This window comes from Acanthochromis polyacanthus, chromosome 12 (genome assembly GCF_021347895.1).
Source record: "Acanthochromis polyacanthus isolate Apoly-LR-REF ecotype Palm Island chromosome 12, KAUST_Apoly_ChrSc, whole genome shotgun sequence".
In the NCBI taxonomy this organism is placed as follows: domain Eukaryota; kingdom Metazoa; phylum Chordata; class Actinopteri; family Pomacentridae; genus Acanthochromis; species Acanthochromis polyacanthus.
Window position 1 is genome coordinate 19799861 of NC_067124.1, and position 18756 is coordinate 19818616.

An 18756-nucleotide genomic window follows, 5' to 3' on the forward strand; every position below is an offset into this window, starting at 1 on the left:
TGTAGGTACAAGGTTGGAGCAGAGCATTATGTAATCTTGTTGTTTGAGGGAAAGGACATTTTGAATGAGAATGAACCAGCCTAGAAGATCTTCTCATCTTCGCTCCTGATTAATGGCAGTTTTTGATAAAAGAATTTGATTACGATTATAGCCAGCATTGATAAGAATCATCCGACTAACTGTGACTGATCCAGGCCCAGAGTTGGACAGCAATTGGCTGATGATTGATGGATTCATTTAAACTAATTTCCAAACATAAAAGCGAGTAGACAGAACGCTGCATCATGAAATCAGGAGCGAGCTCATTCACAAAGCAGTTATTGATGCAAACCGTGGGCTTCCTCAATTTGTCTGCTGTCTGCTCTGTCACAACAAATCATAAGATCAATCAATGCTTGGAAAGATTTACATAATGCCGGCTATATCAAAGAGATTAAAATTTGTTGCAAGATGTGAATCAGTTTAGATGTCATCTTCCGGGAAATCCAAAAAAATAAAAATAAAAGAAATACACAGATAAAATGCATCAAGATCAATTGGGTGTCTGGTGTGTGAAGATTTTGGCGACAATACTCAAAAGTGTGTAAACATTTCCGCTGCCTTATCATGTGGCCAGACAATGCTTCCATATGACTTTGTGTATAATAAATAACATCCACTGTGAATTTCTAAGCAAATTTTGTTCCATTTCTGATAATGATTCAAAAAATGCCAGTGAACTATAATCTAAAAAGCAGCTCATGAAAATTGCTAATTGCAAAGATATGAATAAAAACACAGACAGTGCTGGAGTGTGATTGGTTTTCTTGAGTTATTTCATTATAAATTCTACACAGCCGGAACAAAATAAAAAGATACATCAACACACCACAGAAGTCACAAACAGTGTACCACAAAATATACAGTATACCATACAGAGAGAGAGAGAGAGAATTAAAGCACTGAGAATATCTCATTAAAAAAAAGAATAAAAAAAAACAACTCTCTTCTCTTAGCGAGTGGAAAAGCACGGGAAAAAAATAAATCAGTAGTTTGAAAATTAAGAATCCCCTTTCTAAAAACGACTTTTATACCACATATTTTTTTATATATAAAACAAGTCAAAAAACAATTCTCCAAGTTCACTTATCTATCCTCACCTGCTGTCACAGGCTTGCTAACAGTCAGTATGTTTATGGCAAGATCAGCAGACAATGAAAAATGAAATCACCCTTGTAGACGTAGATAGTGGTTTGAGGTGACTTTTTTTAAAAAAATAAAAAAGTCAAAGCCATTAGTTCCAGTGTACAACAAACTAAAAGGGCGTGTTAACCCGCTATCATACCTTTTTTGGCCTGTCAGCAATGTAGGGAATAAAAACAACAATGACAGTAATTCGTACCTAAATACATAATAATTCTTCCATTTGGTGAAAATAAAAGGTAACTCATGAACTCCATCAAAAGCCCTGATCCCTCCCATACCTTCCCTTCCCTGCTTGTTTCAAACTGGAGCAAACGTGTGCCAGTGTTTTCTCCTAACAGGTGAATCTGCGATTGCTGCTCTGTAACCCCTGAAAGTCCCATTTTGTTGTCACGACAAAACATCGACGCAGCAGACTGTAGTTTGAGGTTGTTCAACATTTCGCCCGAATTCCACCAATTTTCTGAGCAGAGTCACTGAGTGGTGCGCTTGCAAGAAAGGTTTCTCACTTTTAAGCTGTCTACCTTCGATTCCATCTCAGACCAGAGAAATGAAAGGCTGTAAAAGACTCTGTAAGAAATAGTAGCAATTACGACCAGCAGCCTTGTAACCGCAGACACCTTGAACTCCACATCATGCACAGTACTCCTGCTTGATAAACAGGACAACCAGTATTTGAACTTAAGAAGAAAACAAGAAAGCAAACAAGTGAACAATCAGTGTGCTCACATAATATACAAGTGTGCTGGAAATGGCGAAAACAAATTTGTACAGCTGAATAGCCTGCGTGTTTGGTGGCTTTTTAGCTGGATTTAAAAAGGCAAGCAATTGTAGAGAAAGGATTGACAATATTAAATGCCTGAGCTGTTTCTAATAAAAGCTAATTTGGGAAATTGGGAGAAAAAAAATACATAAACATTCACAGGTGGCAAAAAAAAACAATTACACAAACAGCACTAAAGCAAACACACATCTTCTTTGAGCAAAAACATTACTGGCATGTGTGCCAAACAGTGAGCCTGGGAATTAAATATTGTGAGCCAAAGTCATTACTTGTTATTGAGGGAAATCAAACAGAATAACAGCTTTATATTTTCCCCAGTAATACCAGCAGAGAGCAAACAATTTAAGTGCAGACTCCAAAACAGAAAAGGCGTTCAGTGAATGCAGACATACATTTAAAAAAAAAAAATACACACAGTGGTTTGGTGGCATTTTCTTTGGGGTAGAAAAGAAACCTTCTGTCACTGTGTTTAAATTAGTGTCAGTCATGCCTCACTGTACGGCTCTATTCTGCAGAGGAGTCGACCAAAGACGTGATTGGAAAAAGAAGCCGCAATAACGTTCCCCAGTGTCACATTATGATTTAGCCCATGTCTTGTTTCAAACCTGTGGTAGCACGAGGTGGATGGAGTCCTGAAAAAAAAACTATCTTTACAAAAAAGGAAAGAAATTCCATCCACCTGGTCTAATCCATGTTACAAACCAATGCTGAACACGGTGTACACCCCAATGTGCCCAAAATACACCCATCTCCCTGCTCCACCTCATGTTGCCCCCTTCAGTCTAATGTAGTAAAAAAAATTAGGCCTGTTGTCTTCATAACTGTTGTCCTCCTCCCTTCGTCTCCACGGTGACTTTTCTTCCATCCTCAGGTTTCATCACTGTCAGAGAGAAAAACACACAATCATATATAAATATCAATTTGACATGATTGATTTCTGGTAATAAAGAACAAACCCTTTTCTTGTTTTTTCTTTTCAACAAGTTAGAAAAAGTGGGTAAAATGATTACTTTTTATTAAAGAAGACACACATGCACACTTTATTTCTATGGCACTAACTGGGTTACCTAGTGCTTCACAAAGCATTAAAATACACACAAAAAATATAACACAATAAAACAGTTAAAACATAAGCAGAAATACTGAAAGAAACCTAAATAAACCTTTCAAATGTAAAAGTGAAGATTGATTAACCCATTAAGGTTCAGCGGCACGAATACGGGCCGTTTTGAGATGCGCTAAAGTATTTCGCTTAATTGACCGACGCTGCAAACTCGATGATAGAAACATTATACACCGGTGGAAAGCTTAGATTCTCATGAATCCGCCGGTATAAACCACTTTCAGATGTGATTACCACAGCGGGTAATATAAACACATTTGTCCGACAAACAACGAATATCCATCCATCCGTTCTCTATACACGGCTTCAACGTACACAGCGCGACTCACATTTCCGGGTTCATTATTACACACAGATGAAAATATTCCACAAAAAACGGCCATAATCCAACCTTGGACATCCAGACGAAATAAGCCAGTAAAATATTTTGTCCAAAACATGTCTTGAAGTCGGTATATAATCCATGAATAGGTCGTTTTCGAGGAAATGCACCTCACGATGTGCGTCCAATATTCCCTGTATTTCTCATCATATTTTTATTTACAAATAAAATATTAGCGATTTTTTGAACTGAAAATGGCTTGAATTGACTGTACCTTATAGAGCTACAAGAGTAAAATTAATCATGTCTGTGGACTGGCTGCAGCCTTCCAGAAGACAGCTTACAGGGTGACATTTTTAATGAAATCTGAGGAAAAAACATCGCTTGATAGGATATGGAGAGACAGACTTTTACATCTTGAACTTCAAAAGCTGAGCAAATGTGTCTGCAATCTTCCTGCAGTTCTGAAATGTCATCCAGTTTGCTGTCATGGTTTCAAAAATCACATAAAACAAGGCTTGCTTAAAGTGACGACTGCCACTACCATAAATTTTGTGATGAAATGTTTTACATTTCTGATGACATTTTCCGATGACTCCCTACAGCTGCCACTCTGTCATTTAAGCCGCAGGGACCTGCTTTCTCAAACCTGCTTTCTTTGAAATAAAACTGACTTTCGACACTCAATCAGCATGTCTGAGGTATCTGAAGATATTTCTGGTGGCTGTATTGCTCATCTTCACATCAAACTGCTATGAAGGATTTCCATAGACAAGTAAATGTCTGTCGGATCATTTTCAGCCTTGCGGTGCTGTTACAAATCCACTAATGACAGTTTACTCCGGTTCAGTGACCATTAAATTCTTTCACACCTCCAAATAATCTGAATGGACTTTACCTGCATTAATTAGCCAAGTTAAGTACATTCCCTGCTGGAGGAAATCAAAACATGACTAAAGGCATTCACCAGTTTTATTTGATGTCCCCTGTAACAGGAGCCTAAATTTCACAGACCTGACCATAAATATTCACTAAATGGAACATTTATTTCATAAAGCCTTTGTTATCATCCATTGCACAGAACTATCCTTGACTTGTCCCTGCACACTACTTATCTGTGAAATGCTGGAATGCAAAATGACTACATTAGTTATGTTAGTTTGTCCTACAATGGTCAACTGCAGCGTACTGTCAAGCCACTGTAATGAAAATTCAAATCCACAACTCGTAATGCCCTCGTTCCCATTGACCTAACCTGTTCCGTGGGGGCTTTTTTGTTAAGCAGACCGGCCTGCTCATTGGCTTTGTCCGTCTTCATCTCCACCACAATATCGTTGTTCACCTCCCCAATGGCCCTGGACAAAGAAATAGGCCAAAAAACAGAGCAGAAGCCAAAGAAAATGTCAGCGATGTGAAGTGTGTGTCAGGAATGAGCATATTCCTGGCAAAACACATTGACTGAAACATGTTAACTGCTGAAAACTGACCAAGGTCGATATTATATATTTTGTTTGCAGTTCTCATAACTTCTCTGTCATTAATGGAGTACATCCTTGGACTTTATTCTGAAAACCTTTAAAGATTTACTCATGTTTTGTAATTAAGTGTATCAGATACAATAAAACTGCTTTACCCTCTAATTAGACAGAAGAACACAATTACTGTCAAGAACCTTAAATATCATAACAGGATAAAGCGGACACAACAGTATGAGTCTGAAAGGAGTTTGTTTTCCATCTTTTTCACATGGACCCTGATGACAAACAGCAACACAGTGTCAGCAATGTTTATTGAGCTGCACAAGATAATTAAAGGCAACATTTCTGCCATCTGTCTCCTGTTTACTCACACTTCCTTCTTGTCCTTCTTGCCGCAGGGTAGCTTGCTCTTCTTGCTTAGGAAGTAGATAAGGGCCACCAGCAGCAGGAGCAGCAGAACACACACCACCACGGCTATCACCACCCCGCTGGAGCCTCCCTGCTGCTTGTCAGCTAAAGTGCCGCAATGGAAGGACACATGGAGGGAGGAATGGAAGGTAAGGTGGAAGGAGGACGAGGGTGGAAGGTGGGTAGGATAGTGGGGGGAAATTTGAAGGAAGGAGAGAGGTGGGAGGAAGGCGTGGGGGGGTTGATCACAGTGGAGGAGGTAGAAAGATGAAATGGGGAGTTTTTGATTTGCAAGGGGGCAGTGGCAGGGAGAGGGCCACCATGGGGAGTGTTTGATTTGTTTGAAAAGTAGGGCGGACAGGGAAGAAAAATGATTCGATTTGTGATTTGATTGGAGGGAGAGGAAGGGAAGGGAGAAGGTGGGATGGATGGGGTCCAGGTGAAGACAGTGGACGAATGGATGGATGGGTGGGTGGAGAGGATAAGGGGCGGGGATTGTGATGTGGGGTTAGTCTAACTTTTGAATGCAATGACCGAAATGTAATGGGACCCAGTAACGGGGTCTGTATGCTCACAGATAATACTAGACAGCTGACCAGAGCCAGAAAAACCACACTGAACATACTCACCCATCCACCTACACTTGTATTACTATCCTTAAGAGGACATGCTGCTTTGGTAGTTCTCTTGAATTGGCATTGCTCTTCATAGATTATAACCTTACTTAACCTGTGAAAAGATTTATGAAGGCTATTATTGATGCCAATTTATACTACATGCATGAATACTTATTTCTGATTGGATGGCTGGTGTCCTGTAAAGGAACATGTCAACATTTTGAAAAATATCTATCTTGTCCAAAGGGGAAGAAAAAATTGTTGACCAGCATGTCTAAAGCTCTTTGTAACATATTATCTCATTTTTAAATAGGTTTTAGAGCAGGCTATGTGAAAGTCTGCTCCTTACCTGGGAGCACGGACTTCCTGGCTTCTCGTTTGGTTTCCTGGCAACTTCACAGTTAATTACAAGACTCCAAGAAACTGTCTATTAGTGCTTCTGCTTCTCTTGGTGGTTGAATCGACCTCATCATGGGGTAAGTTCAGCTGAGTTAAACTTCAAACACAACTGACTATGCTATGAGTCTGCCATTATGCTCTGAGGTGTTATGTTAAAGGACGGGTGGAGGAAAGCTTTGTTGCTACTAATCTATAACAAACGAAACCAGAAACATTTCCACCTAAATGTTTCATTACAGACAGAATTCGGGCTGGCCACTGTGGAGTGTATAAACTCTTCTCTGCACCAACCACCAAAATAATATTTTACTTTGAAGGAATCATTAGGACAGGTGACCTACTGGACACAGTCAGTGTTTAACCACATCCCTGTCTTGACGTTATGAATCAAACAAATAAAATTATATATTGATGATAATGTACTTTGTCATATGTGTAGTAGATTAGAAGATAAGAAGCTTTATTGTCATTGCAAAAGTACAATGACATTCCGTATGATGACAGTACTGTTGAAGTGAAATGATAAGTTTATTGATCATGTTTAAGGTAATTCAAGAAATATTCAGTGACTATTTTGGCAGTTGGACAGTTGTTTTAGATTTCAGGGCATTTACCACAAATTCACTTCATTAACCCTCCTGTCGTCCTGCAGGTCAAATTGACCCGTTTTAAAGTTTTAAAAATGTGGAAAAATACATATATTTTCACAGTGAAAATTTCCACATTTTCAATTTTTTGGGGAAATTTTTGAACATTTTTTGGTGGAAAAAAACAAATTAAAAAATGTTTAAGAACACTCAGAAAAAAACCCAACCAAAATCCAGTGAATTTCGCTGTCAAATTTGTTTTTTTTTTATTTAAAAAAAAATAAAACTTTTGAGGGAAACTTTTCAGGAATTTTCTTCCTGAAGATTTTGCAAATTTTTATAAATTTGGGGATTTTTTTCTGAATTTTTGGACTATTTTCAGACAAGGCAACAACATTTTTGGTAAGGACAAGACGAGGGTTAAGCTTTTCCATCACCAAGATTCTTATTTTTTTTCCACTCATAATATGAGGGGTTTGGATTGCTTATGAGATCAAATAACATATTACTAATTGTTCTTTAGGATATGTTAATGCATACTTAAAGAGACTTAAGAAGGTTTTCTGACATTGTCTTTTTTTGGATAAAATGAGAAAATAATCAGCTGATTCATCCAAAAGCAAAAATAATGATTAAATTTTGAGCTGTGTGACAGTGTGACAGCAACCTTGTCTTAAAATAGCATTCCTTCCTTTTATTATTAAAAGCTTGTCCTCTTAACTACAGCAATACAAGCACAGATACACAAAAGCTCTAGCTTTTGTAGACACAAATACATTACCCTGGTGTGTAAACAGACATCAATACACGCACAGTAACTTACAGTTCTAGACGAACACCATACACATGTCAACAGGGTTAGCGATACAGACCTGACTTTAGCACAGGGTTTCCAGAGAGCAGCACTTTGAGAAAAAGAGAGTTTCTCAGTCCCATGGCATAGCAAAGCAACAACCACAACACACACCTCTAAGAGCATACGGACAAAAAGGTACACAATCTACATACAGCACCCGGCGAGTGGAAACAGCGAGAAAGAAGAAGGCAGTCAGAAAGAAGAGGTGACCAAAAAGACACAGTAAAGAAACAAAGAGAGGAATGGAAGGAATAGAATAGAATAGAATCCTTTATTGTCCCCAAGGGGCCACAAAACTTGTAGTAGCATCCACAAAATATAGGACAGACATCATACAAAGGTGACAAGAGAAGAAGAATAACAATATACAATATCCACAGTGTTCGGTAGCAAGAGGGCAAATATACAAGAATACAGTACAGCAGAGGAAGGTGTGTATGTAAGTCTGTGTCTGCGCGCGTGTGTGTGTGTATGTGTGCGTGTGTGATTTATGTACGATGCTAGGACTGGGGCAAAAAGAGGTGGATGAAAGGGGAGGTTTCTAAATTACAGGGTCTGTACAACAAAGAGTCCTGAGAGAAGAAGGGAGAAGAGGAGGAGGAGGAGGGAGAAGGCTCTACCTTCGGCTGAGTTGTCAATTGCTGCAAGAGAGGAGAAGAAAAAGAAGAAAGAGTCGAGGTTATGGTGATGCAAAAGAGCAAACCCGAGTTGGGTAGCATCAGTTGTTATCCATGCCTGCTATGTGTGGGCATGCGTGAGTACATCTGCTTAGATATAAATGTCTCAATATGTGCAAGCAAAGTCATGTCAAAGAGAAGATTTCTTTTCAATACCGGAAAAGGTCAGAGATCTGTGTGAATTATTGAATCATCTCATTTATTAACAATGTTAGTGACTGGTCAAAAGTGGGTGCTAGTAAATTTGCCACTGTCCAGCCTAGAGCATGAGCCATGCAAACAAGAACAGCTGCCAATGTTTTGGAAATGGAGGTAGAAGTTTATTAAATTATATCAGAATACCTGCAAAATATTTAGTTCAGAGTTTAATATTCATGCAGTTTAGAATGAGTGGAAAAATGTGATTGTAATAGATGTCTATAATCGATAGCTTGTCATTTAGTCTAAACATACTGGCATTATGTTGGTGTAAATGATAGGACACTGTGTTATGTTTGTAAGGAGTAATCATAAAAGCAAAACCAGACAACATTATTCCAAGTGTCAGGTGAAGTCACATTTCATAGTTACTATTTCTTCATTCAAATATGAGCATATTCTTTCAATTAACTAACTGAGTTGGCTACGTAAAGCCTACAGGAATGAAGCTGGGTGGAAAAGCAACATTTATATTAATTTCTGGGAAGTCTATCATAATTTAATTTCATTTAATGTGCGTCCGCCTGCCAGGGTAAGTCTGGGAGGTGCGTGTAAGCCTACTGTGCTTGATCTTGGGGCCTGAAAATGTAAAACTGCAAGAAAGATTTGTAAATGTGTACAAATTCAGAGAGCAGGTTTCATAGTAATGACTGGGGCGCTGCCATCCATGAAAATCCACTTCTCTGTGTAACGTCCATGATGCTGGGCACACATATTCAAAACATCTAATCTCTACACAACAACTTATTAGTTTGGCGCACACTGTTTTAAATTACTTATAAATATGCTAAGTCTGAACTAATTCAGGGATTGTGTTATGAAAGGTCAAATTTCTAAGAAGACTGAGCAAATACCCGTTTGCTCTGTTTCCCATAGAACATGGCAAACCGATTAAGGATTTTTAGGCAAATTATGAAAACAGAGAGGTGAAGGAAGGAGGAAGATACAGTAGCTTCATCACTGCTGCCACCTCTTTACACTGACCTCGTTTGCGAGTTACCAGGAAGGTCTTGCTATCTGTTCCATCACTGTTAGAGGCCTGGCAGGTCACACCATCCTTCATGACCTCAGGAGTAGCTTGTAGGGTCACGGTGCTTACCGCCTTGTTACCTTCCACTGATACTGACTGTTTGAAGTAAAGAATGGAGGAAAGACAGATGGAGGAAGAAGGGCAAAGTGAAGACATGGATTTTTACATATTCTCTTATCATCTGTTGTCGACATTATAAATTTGGGGCTTATTATTCACATTTTTTATTAACTTTTTAAACAAGCACAGTTGTTGTGCTTTTTAGACAAACTACTGCTGCTTTATTCCATATTTCTCCTCATTTAAAAAAGTCTGCCCTTAAAAATGGTCAGTTCTGCAAATTTAGATATCTCTCATCTTTGATATTAATGCAACACTATTTGCTTCTGACACTATCCACTTTTTTAACAAGATCATAAAAGTTTTACGTCATTTATCGGCTCTTTTAATATTTTAATAATGAAGCTGTACTCCCTCTCTAAGTTTCTTTAAAGCTGCTTCATTTGGGATTTTCTTGGTTTCTTTTTTCTAGAGCTTTTGAAGTTTCACATACCAGTCCGATAAGAAGTTCTTAAGATGTGAGAAATCATGCTTCAAACTTCCCATGTTCACTCAAATGACAACGCTACAAACGACTACAATACTTTGTTTGAAATACATCTACGTCTCTGTTTTTTATAGTTGTAGCATTACTTCCAGGAAAGTATCAATGATTCACTAAGTGATCCCTGTAAATTGCAAAGACAAAAAGAGGTCAAACTCTAAGGCATTATTGTCTTTGCTCGTCTTGGCTATGTTTTCAAAAGTGTACCTCCTTTCCTGAGGGCTTCCATTCGAACTGAGGGATGGGGAAGCCAAAGGCCGAGCACTTCAGAGTAACCATGTCTCCTTCCTTCCCCACCTCTCCGACAGTGGGAGTCTCGATCATCGGTTTTCCTGGACGAGGAGGGTAAATAAATCAAACAATGCAGCAAGATCTCAAACACACCTACACACACAATTTCATCGCGGAATGTAATTAATCGCTGCAGCGGGAACTATCCACTCGAAGCAGTTTCCTTTGAATATATAACTTCCTTTTCCTGGCTAAAACAATGCCCTGCACTCTAACACTGAGCGTAATTAGTGTGTGTGTGTGTGTGTGTGTGTGTGTGTGTGTGTATATGCAGGATGTGTGATTTACCTGCTTACAATACAGTGTAAACTCCCATTTGTTTCCAAGAAACACGCCAAACATGCCTACAAGTTACTGACAAAGCATGAAGCTTTGTAAATATAGCAATAAATAAACTGAATATTGTGTAAATTATGAATGTGTGACTGTGGTTTAAATATGCTTGTGAGTACATCAAAATATAAGATGCTAATGTGATTAAAATTATTATGTAAGGCTTGTTAATTTGTTTTGAAAATAAATTATGCTGCCGATACCGATCTGTGAATGTGAGTGTATATGTATATGTGGGTATTGATGCGAGTGCATTACCTTTGACAGTGAGGTTGACACTAGCCTGGGCTGTCAGGCCTGGCACTGATGGAACAGCTCCAACACACATGTACTCTCCGGCGTTCTCATAAGAAACGCCTTCTATTGACAGAGTGCCGTCCTGAGAGAGCACCTTGGGGCCCTGGATGAACACAAACACACCAAAGTAAAACCACTTGGACACACACTATCATGTGTCTGTTGTTTCTTTTAATTCTCTGAGTATGAGTGTGAGAGTAGAACGACACTGTAATTGAAAGCGGAGTAAAAACAGACCACAGTCTTCCATGATGAACCTGCCTCTTGCAATACTGCTCGACTTCTTTTCATTGGAATCTGTCTTTCTAAGAACAAACATGTTGTCTACTCAGAAAACCAACAGCCGGTGAGTTTCTATTACACCCAGGAGACACAACAATAGATACACAGGCTACAACAACAGGCGTGACACTGGCAGTACACTCTGCACATAACAAGTAGAGTATCAGAACAGCACATGGTTTTGCACCATCAGAATGCACTATGTTACTTCAAATGGACAGTAAGAGTGAACAAATCCTCACCTCCTTGGTATGTTTACTCTTGAAAATAAGATTAGAATATAACATAATGTGCATTGTCTGTCACAGAAAAAGAAACTGTATGTGCTTCTTCTTGCCATCAACGCCAAACAGTATTACGTTAGAATTCAAACCAGCTATTTCCACTTTAATGTTAAGTTTATCTTTTCTAATAATAAGAGTAAGTGTAAAGTGAATTACTTGTCTTATACCAGATCATAAGTAAAATTTTTAAAGAGAGAAAATACTCAAAAGTTGTATAGAGATACAGTTTATAATGCATTATAAGAGACATGCAGCATGTGTCAGTGTGGCTATTTTTCATTGAGACAATGCAACAAGCACCAGGGTCTGCTCTCCAGTTGGACACAGCACAATGTAGCCTGTGTAGCAGGCTCACAACTGTCTTTAACAGGAGCAAACACAGACATAAGGGCTCCAGTGTAAAGCGGCAGCTGCATTGCTAGTTCAGTATCAAATACAGAAATAATGTCTTGTCTAAATATAAAAAGAGCCCCAGAAGGGATTAAATATTCAGTCACCATCTTCTAGCCAGTGCTGTAAATATGTAACACTGATAAGTCTGCAGTTTAAAAACCCAGGAAATGTTCAGAAAAACATTTTTGCGGACAGATGCGGCGTATTTCTATGACCTGATGTTGCCTTCTATTAAGCGAAACTCTTCATTAAACTGTCTCCAAGGAAGATGCATTAGGTTTTTTAAGAAGGACAGTGATAAATACACAAGTCGTTGGCTAAATTATACACATTTTCTTAAACAAAAACAGCATTTGGTTTTCTTAGGTGTAGCTCAGAGAAGAAAAGAAGGGTTGAAAACGTGATGGCACGCACCTTTTTCCAGTGAACTGTATGATTGTCAGAGGCCTTGGTCTTACACTGCCACTCCACTTTGTCTCCAAGCATGACAACTTGAGGCTCGACAGGGGTCACACTCACTGGATCAATGTCTGGCAGAGAGAAAAAAAAACAGCTGAGAGAGAGAGAGAGGCCAGGAGACACCTGAAAACCATTCTATGGATTTAAAAAAGTGCCACTTAAAATCCAAAAGTGTCTCATTATTTAAACAACCATGTAATAAGGCTCTTAAAATCGAAGTGCTAAGAAGATTTTTTTTTCTTTTTCTAAGTACAAAGCTAATGCACTTACTGTGAAATCAGGCCCATTTCAAAGCCCAAGTTAAGCCTATTCAATGCTTTTTTGAGGTTATCACCGCTTAATGTGTGTGATAAGATCAAATTAAGAAGTGTGGCTGGGATAACATTAAAGTAATAGATGAACTGTGAAAAACTGAACTGGATATTGCCCAGCTGAAAGGATTCCATTAAAACTAACTCCATGCTGATCTTTAGAACGATATGATTTACTGATGAAAAGGAAGGCCAGCTACAAGGGTGAAACTGCACAAGCAGGAGGTAAATTGATCTCTGTGTGTATGCTTAATGCTGCAGTTGTGCGTGCATCTTTGGCTCACTCACAATGGACAGCAAGTTTGATGGTTCTAGTCAGGTCAGCATCCAGGTTATCATAATCAATCGCAGTGCACTCGTACTCTCCAGCATCTGTACGCTTGACAGATTTCAGAGTCAGAAGACCCAACTGACCGGGGATGACGGTTCCCTGAAAACAGAACAACAGGTGTTATGGATAATTACATTTCTGGAATAATGTGGCATACAAAGAGCAAAAGCAGAATCAGTTCTTTCTTAAACAAATTTATATGTGCACGACGTTCTCACGTACATCTTTACTAAAATCAAACTGAGGCTGAGGGTTTCCATCAGTCTCACATTTCATATTGACAGTATCCCCCTCTTTGACTGGAGAGGTGTTGAGTACAGAAAATGTCGCTTTCTCAGACGGATCTGGAAGGACAGAAACAGACAAAGAACAGGTGAAAATTCCTACACCAGCTACATTTACACTGTTACACTGCAAATCATCAATCAAAGATGAGCAATGCATTCCAGAGGGATTACTTTGCCAATCAGTCTCTATCTTTCCTTGCCACATCATTCGCAACAAAAAAATTCCAGCGTGACTGAGTTAAACTACAGTGCTGAGCAGGAGGAAACTATTTAATCAAGGAAATTAGGCCAGGATTTAACATTACTATCTGTATTTCCTAAAATGGAAAGTAACATAAGGCATAGGACTTATGAACAAAAAGGTTTACCCCCCCCTCGATAAATCATGATGACTGTGGCGATTCCCTGACTTTTCCTGTAGTGCCACCAGCAGGCTGAAAACAAAAACTGTATTGTAAGATGGATAGCATGACAATTCCCTAGAAATGAAGCCACAATATCTTGAATTCCCCTTAGTAGCTGGTTGCACCTAAGTTACCAGAGGTTGCGTGAGTCAAACAAAAACTTAAGAACATCTAAAATAAAATAAATATATCCCAAATACGGTTACTGTCATATTAAGCGCTTCATATCACACTGAAGCAGGCACAAGAGTTTGTTTTTCTGATAAGCTTGCATATCTTGTCAGATATTGTCTAAGGCGAATAATGAACCTACTGGCAAATGGTGCAATGTACAGACAGACAACACCAACATCTTCTGAGAGTTCCTCTCAGAAGAGGAAATCCGCTGCAGATTTAGCGATGATAAACCAACGTGCTGGTACATCCTGTAGCGTTACATAGTTCACCACCAGAGTTACACACTAGCAGTTAAGACAAACAGGTTGTCCACTAAGCATGGCCCTTCCATATCCAGAAATGTCTTTGAACCCCAGTTCAGATGTTCCTGATGGCAGGTAAACATCTTGATTGGCAGCTCTGCCTCCATTGCTGTGTGAGTGTGTGTGAATGGATGAATGAGAAACACATCGTAGAATGCCTTGTAGAATCTAGTTCAGGTAAAAAGGTACTATATAATGCATACCATTTACCATGTTTTGACATCATCATTTTGACCTCAATTAAATTTTATCAGAGCTTTTGATTAAAAATGTTTTTGCCTTTCAGATTGGCCACCAACATTTATTTAGAAACCATCCACAACTCCTTCAAAAAAACCAAAATGAAACTGAAAGACCTCTGGCTGAACACACGTATAACAGATTAACTGGATATAATCTTCAAACCACTCCGCTCCCGCCACTTCACTCACAGTTGAGGTTGATCTTGATGGTGTCGGACTTCTTCTGTTTGATCTGATCTCCTGGCATGCTGTATTCAACAACACAGTGGAACACGGAGTCCTTGTCTGCCTTGGTGGGCTGTGCATACAGGGTGCTCTTAATGGTGAAGAGACCCGAGGCCTCCTTCACAACTGAAGGAATCATGTAGGTCTCTGGCAGAGAGGAGGATTGGAAGAAGTGAAAACATTTCCTAAAATGACTAACATTAAAAGATCCAATCCTGGAATGATCACAGAAAGTATGCAGACTGTCCCCTGCTTTGGAGAGGACCTAAAATCTAACAGCCATAAAACACATACTCTCTTTCCTGTCTTTGACCTCTGCAATGGGCAGGTCGTCTTTGAACCAGATGATTCTTGGCTGGGGATGTCCATTCATCGTCACGCAGCTTCCAATCTGATACAAATGGAAAAATGCAGGGAGTGCATAAGAAATGAGAAAATGTATCATCTGTCAAAATAAAGGAATGTGCAAACCTACAGGAGCAATACACAAACCTCTGAGCTGGTAGATTCTCCCACAGAAATGGCCTGACTTGATGGCTTTGTAAGTTCTGGCTTCTCAGGAGCAACTAAGACAAAAGAAATATGGAGAGAAGTGACTATTGCATCATTGTAGTAGACTTGAAAAGAGCCGTTAGCGATAACGCTGATATGAAACCACACGCCAACAGCCAGCTTCCATATTTGTAGCCCAACGCCAATGTCTGCTGACCTTGTTAATTAAGCTGAGCAGTAAACAATCTGCCTCACAGTATTCCACTGTGAACTGGTTCACATGAACTGATAAGGGTGAAATCAGAAAAAAAAACACCACACTTCCTTCGCTCTGGCTCATGCACAGCCACAGGTGTGAGTGTTCCCTCTTGTTTCTCTGCCTTAATCCCGAGCTCACTGGTTAACATGCAAGGTCATCTTATCACTGCCTGCAGCTGTCGACTGCTTATAAAAATAAACAGTAGATGGGCATTTCTCTGCCTCTCTCTCTGCCTCTCTATCTCAATGATGTAATTTTTAGAGTTATTTGTGTCTTGTTCCCATATATTCACATATTGTACAATACAGTGAGCCATAAGTAAAGCAATGCAGATGCATATCAAGGCATAGATTTCTTCAACTCAAACTATCTCACCATCACTTAAATTATCATGCATTAAGACAAGCAAAGAATTTCTATCTAAAAAGAGAGTTTTAAATCTCAAGGATGAACAGAGAATCGATTGCACGCTCATTTTAACTCTGTTGTTGTGTGTTTTACTTAGTGGATGGACTGTTTACCCTACTGTAGGCATCCTGGCAGGAGGAAACCAGGATAACACTGCTGCAGCTCAACCCTCAGAGGACCTCATAACTCAGTCCCATTAAGTTAAGGCAGGTCAGACACACTATAATTCAACCGCAATGAGTCAAGTGGTCAAATGTGAACAAAGAATAATTGCTGGTTTGTGAGACAGGCCATTTTCTTAGTTCTGTGGGTATTAAGTGCATCTAAAAGGCTTTCATTGAGGTTTTGTCAAACACTGACTGGCCCATTCACAATTAATAGCTTTTTTAAGAGATTACTTTAAAGTTAGTAGCCTCTGAGAGCGTAAATGTTAATAGATAACTTGTAAGCTCTTTTTTAAACTGGAAGGCGGGGTTGTTTTGTTATTATCCCAAAACAAATCTCTTTTTAGAATGACTGGCCAATCAGTCCAATTCCAAAATGTTAATTCATTTGATTCATTTTGGTGCAATCGCTAAATGCTAAAAGGTGTGATTGATGTCAGGGGTTATTAGAGGAGGATCACAGTAGGACAGAGCAGGCTGCATCTGGGTCAGTATTTGCCACCTTGGTAATAAATCTGGACTCTTATTATGGTGAGATCTATGAGACATGACAGGTGTGATTGAACTCTTCATCAATTGTGTCAAGAGTGATTAGATTGTGGTTAATTGACCTCTGGGGAACTTATTTAAAAAAAACTGGTAACCCAAGGCATTAGAAAAGCCTCTAAATTCCAACACAGGATGAAAAATACATTTTTTTTTCAGATACAGACAATCATGTCAAATCATACTTAAAGGTGCTATATTTCTAGAAGACGTGTGTGGTGCCAGCGTAAGAACGTGTGAAATGCAATCAGCAAAACACATTACATGCATTAAGTGCAATTAGCCCACTTCTAAATCAACGTATGCATGAACACACACACAGAGCTCACAGATTAAAGTCTTAAACCTTTAGTGGCAGTGACAGCAACAAATCAAGTCATAAATACCATTCAACAACTAATGGGAAAGTTGAGGGTGGAGGTGGGGGTTATGAAAAGGTCGTGCTGAGGTCATTAAAAAAGCCGAAAGGGCACTGGCTTACTTACAAAAGACTTTGAGCATAGTGCTGGCATCTCCAACACCAGCAGGGCCAGCAGTGACCTGGCAGTAGAAAGCAAGCTCATCAGAGGGTTTAACTGAGGAGATGGTCAGGGTGAAGTCCTTTCCGATGGCGACTCGACCTGTCAGGGGAGTGCCGTCGTCACTTTTTCCTTCTCCACCATTAGAGCGGAAAGCAACACGTTTCCTGGTCCCCTGCTCCTCCTGAAAGGATGGTTGACAAGAAGAACATTAAGAAAGAGGAAGCCAGAAACAGAAGATGATAGAAGAGAAAACAGCAGACTCAAAAACTTTCAGTTCCATTAAAAACTCCTCTTGAAATGTTCTGACAACTTGAATGCAGCACACTTGGAAATTACTTACAATGTACCATTCGACAATAGTGTTGCTTGATGGTGGTGAGACGGTGTATGTGCAGGGAAGCTGGGTGGTGTTTCCTTTCAACACCTCCACTTTAGGATCCACCTTCACAGTCACAGCTCCACTGCATACTGCACAAAGCACACAAAAATGGAGAGAAGAGTAAGTTTAATGATTTGTGCAAATGCAATTCGTGTTTTACAAATGAATATAAGCATTTAAAGTAATTTAAGTTGACCATATGACACCAATACTGTGCATCATGATAGAAAAAGACATTCATAATGAAATACAACTGAAATATATTACACACTATTTTGGGCATGCTCCATAAAGACAGTGGCTAACAGCACATGGTAGTGATAAGATAAATACCCAGCACATTACAAAAATTATTGGTCGGATTGATACTCCTGGATTGGAACAATGGAGGTATACACAAGATATTTTTATTGTTCAATTACATAACTAACCGAGTAAGACACAAATGAACAAAAAGCTCACAAGTGTAAAGTATACTGCCTCTCAAACAATGGAAGAAGGAGATGTAGAGACAGGGCGTGTAAGACAAATAGTAAACGTAACCCTCAGGGCTACCGCATTTTTTAAATGCAGTGTTTTGAGAACCAGGGAGAACAGTGTGGCATCCATGAGACACTTTGTTAGTGTAGCAGCATGCCTTTTCCTGCAATGCCTTGGGCAATTTGGACTCATCACCCATCACACACACACATCAACAAGAGGCCACAGTCTATGATTACCTCGTCTCCCCCACTGGAAATACATATGCACACAGATACACATACTCAAGCATGCCATGTATGCCCCTTACACACAATACACTTCAGCTCAGTTGTACAACTGCATGGAAGACAGCTGACACCAGAGCCATGTCACAGGGTCACGCCACACATGTATACACACACGCAGATTTGCAGTATGTGCCTCACCGTTGATACAGAATGACATAAATCCTCGACAGCAACAAATTACTGTCTTCAGCATAGAAAACTAATGCAATTGTGGCATATTTAATGAATATTCCACCTGAAATCCGGAGGTTGGATTGAGCAATTCTGACAGAAAGTCAAAGCAGTACAGTCAAAATGTATGGAATCTTCAACTGAATTGTTCAAAACATTCCTT

At 39.3% G+C, this 18756-nt stretch overlaps 2 protein-coding genes across 4 annotated transcripts in view; both read right to left on the minus strand.

The window, feature by feature from the left end:
- Window positions 1–787: 787 nt before the first annotated feature.
- Window positions 788–18756, minus strand: part of bcam (basal cell adhesion molecule (Lutheran blood group)) — a 53809-nt gene continuing 35840 nt past the window's right edge. Inside the window, exons 2-17 of one of the 3 annotated variants that reach the window (XM_022198032.2) lie at window positions 17614–17741; window positions 17238–17454; window positions 15376–15449; window positions 15178–15274; window positions 14848–15030; window positions 13469–13590; window positions 13204–13345; window positions 12560–12675; window positions 11148–11289; window positions 10473–10597; window positions 9616–9757; window positions 8377–8397; window positions 7773–7805; window positions 5261–5402; window positions 4667–4766; window positions 788–2846 (exon numbers count right to left, since the gene is read on the minus strand). In XM_022198032.2, the coding sequence (XP_022053724.1) occupies window positions 2844–2846; window positions 4667–4766; window positions 5261–5402; window positions 7773–7805; window positions 8377–8397; window positions 9616–9757; window positions 10473–10597; window positions 11148–11289; window positions 12560–12675; window positions 13204–13345; window positions 13469–13590; window positions 14848–15030; window positions 15178–15274; window positions 15376–15449; window positions 17238–17454; window positions 17614–17741 (1787 nt within the window). In that variant the 3' untranslated portion in view covers window positions 788–2843. The remainder of the gene's footprint in view (window positions 2847–4666; window positions 4767–5260; window positions 5403–7772; window positions 7806–8376; window positions 8398–9615; window positions 9758–10472; window positions 10598–11147; window positions 11290–12559; window positions 12676–13203; window positions 13346–13468; window positions 13591–14847; window positions 15031–15177; window positions 15275–15375; window positions 15450–17237; window positions 17455–17613; window positions 17742–18756) is intronic. The other 2 variants (XM_022198033.2, XM_022198034.2) reach the window with 2 other exon arrangements.
- Window positions 12101–18756, minus strand: part of rps19 (ribosomal protein S19) — a 67513-nt gene continuing 60857 nt past the window's right edge. The window contains exon 6 of the mRNA XM_051956665.1: window positions 12101–12167. Within this exon, the coding sequence (XP_051812625.1) occupies window positions 12116–12167 (52 nt within the window). The 3' untranslated portion in view covers window positions 12101–12115. The remainder of the gene's footprint in view (window positions 12168–18756) is intronic.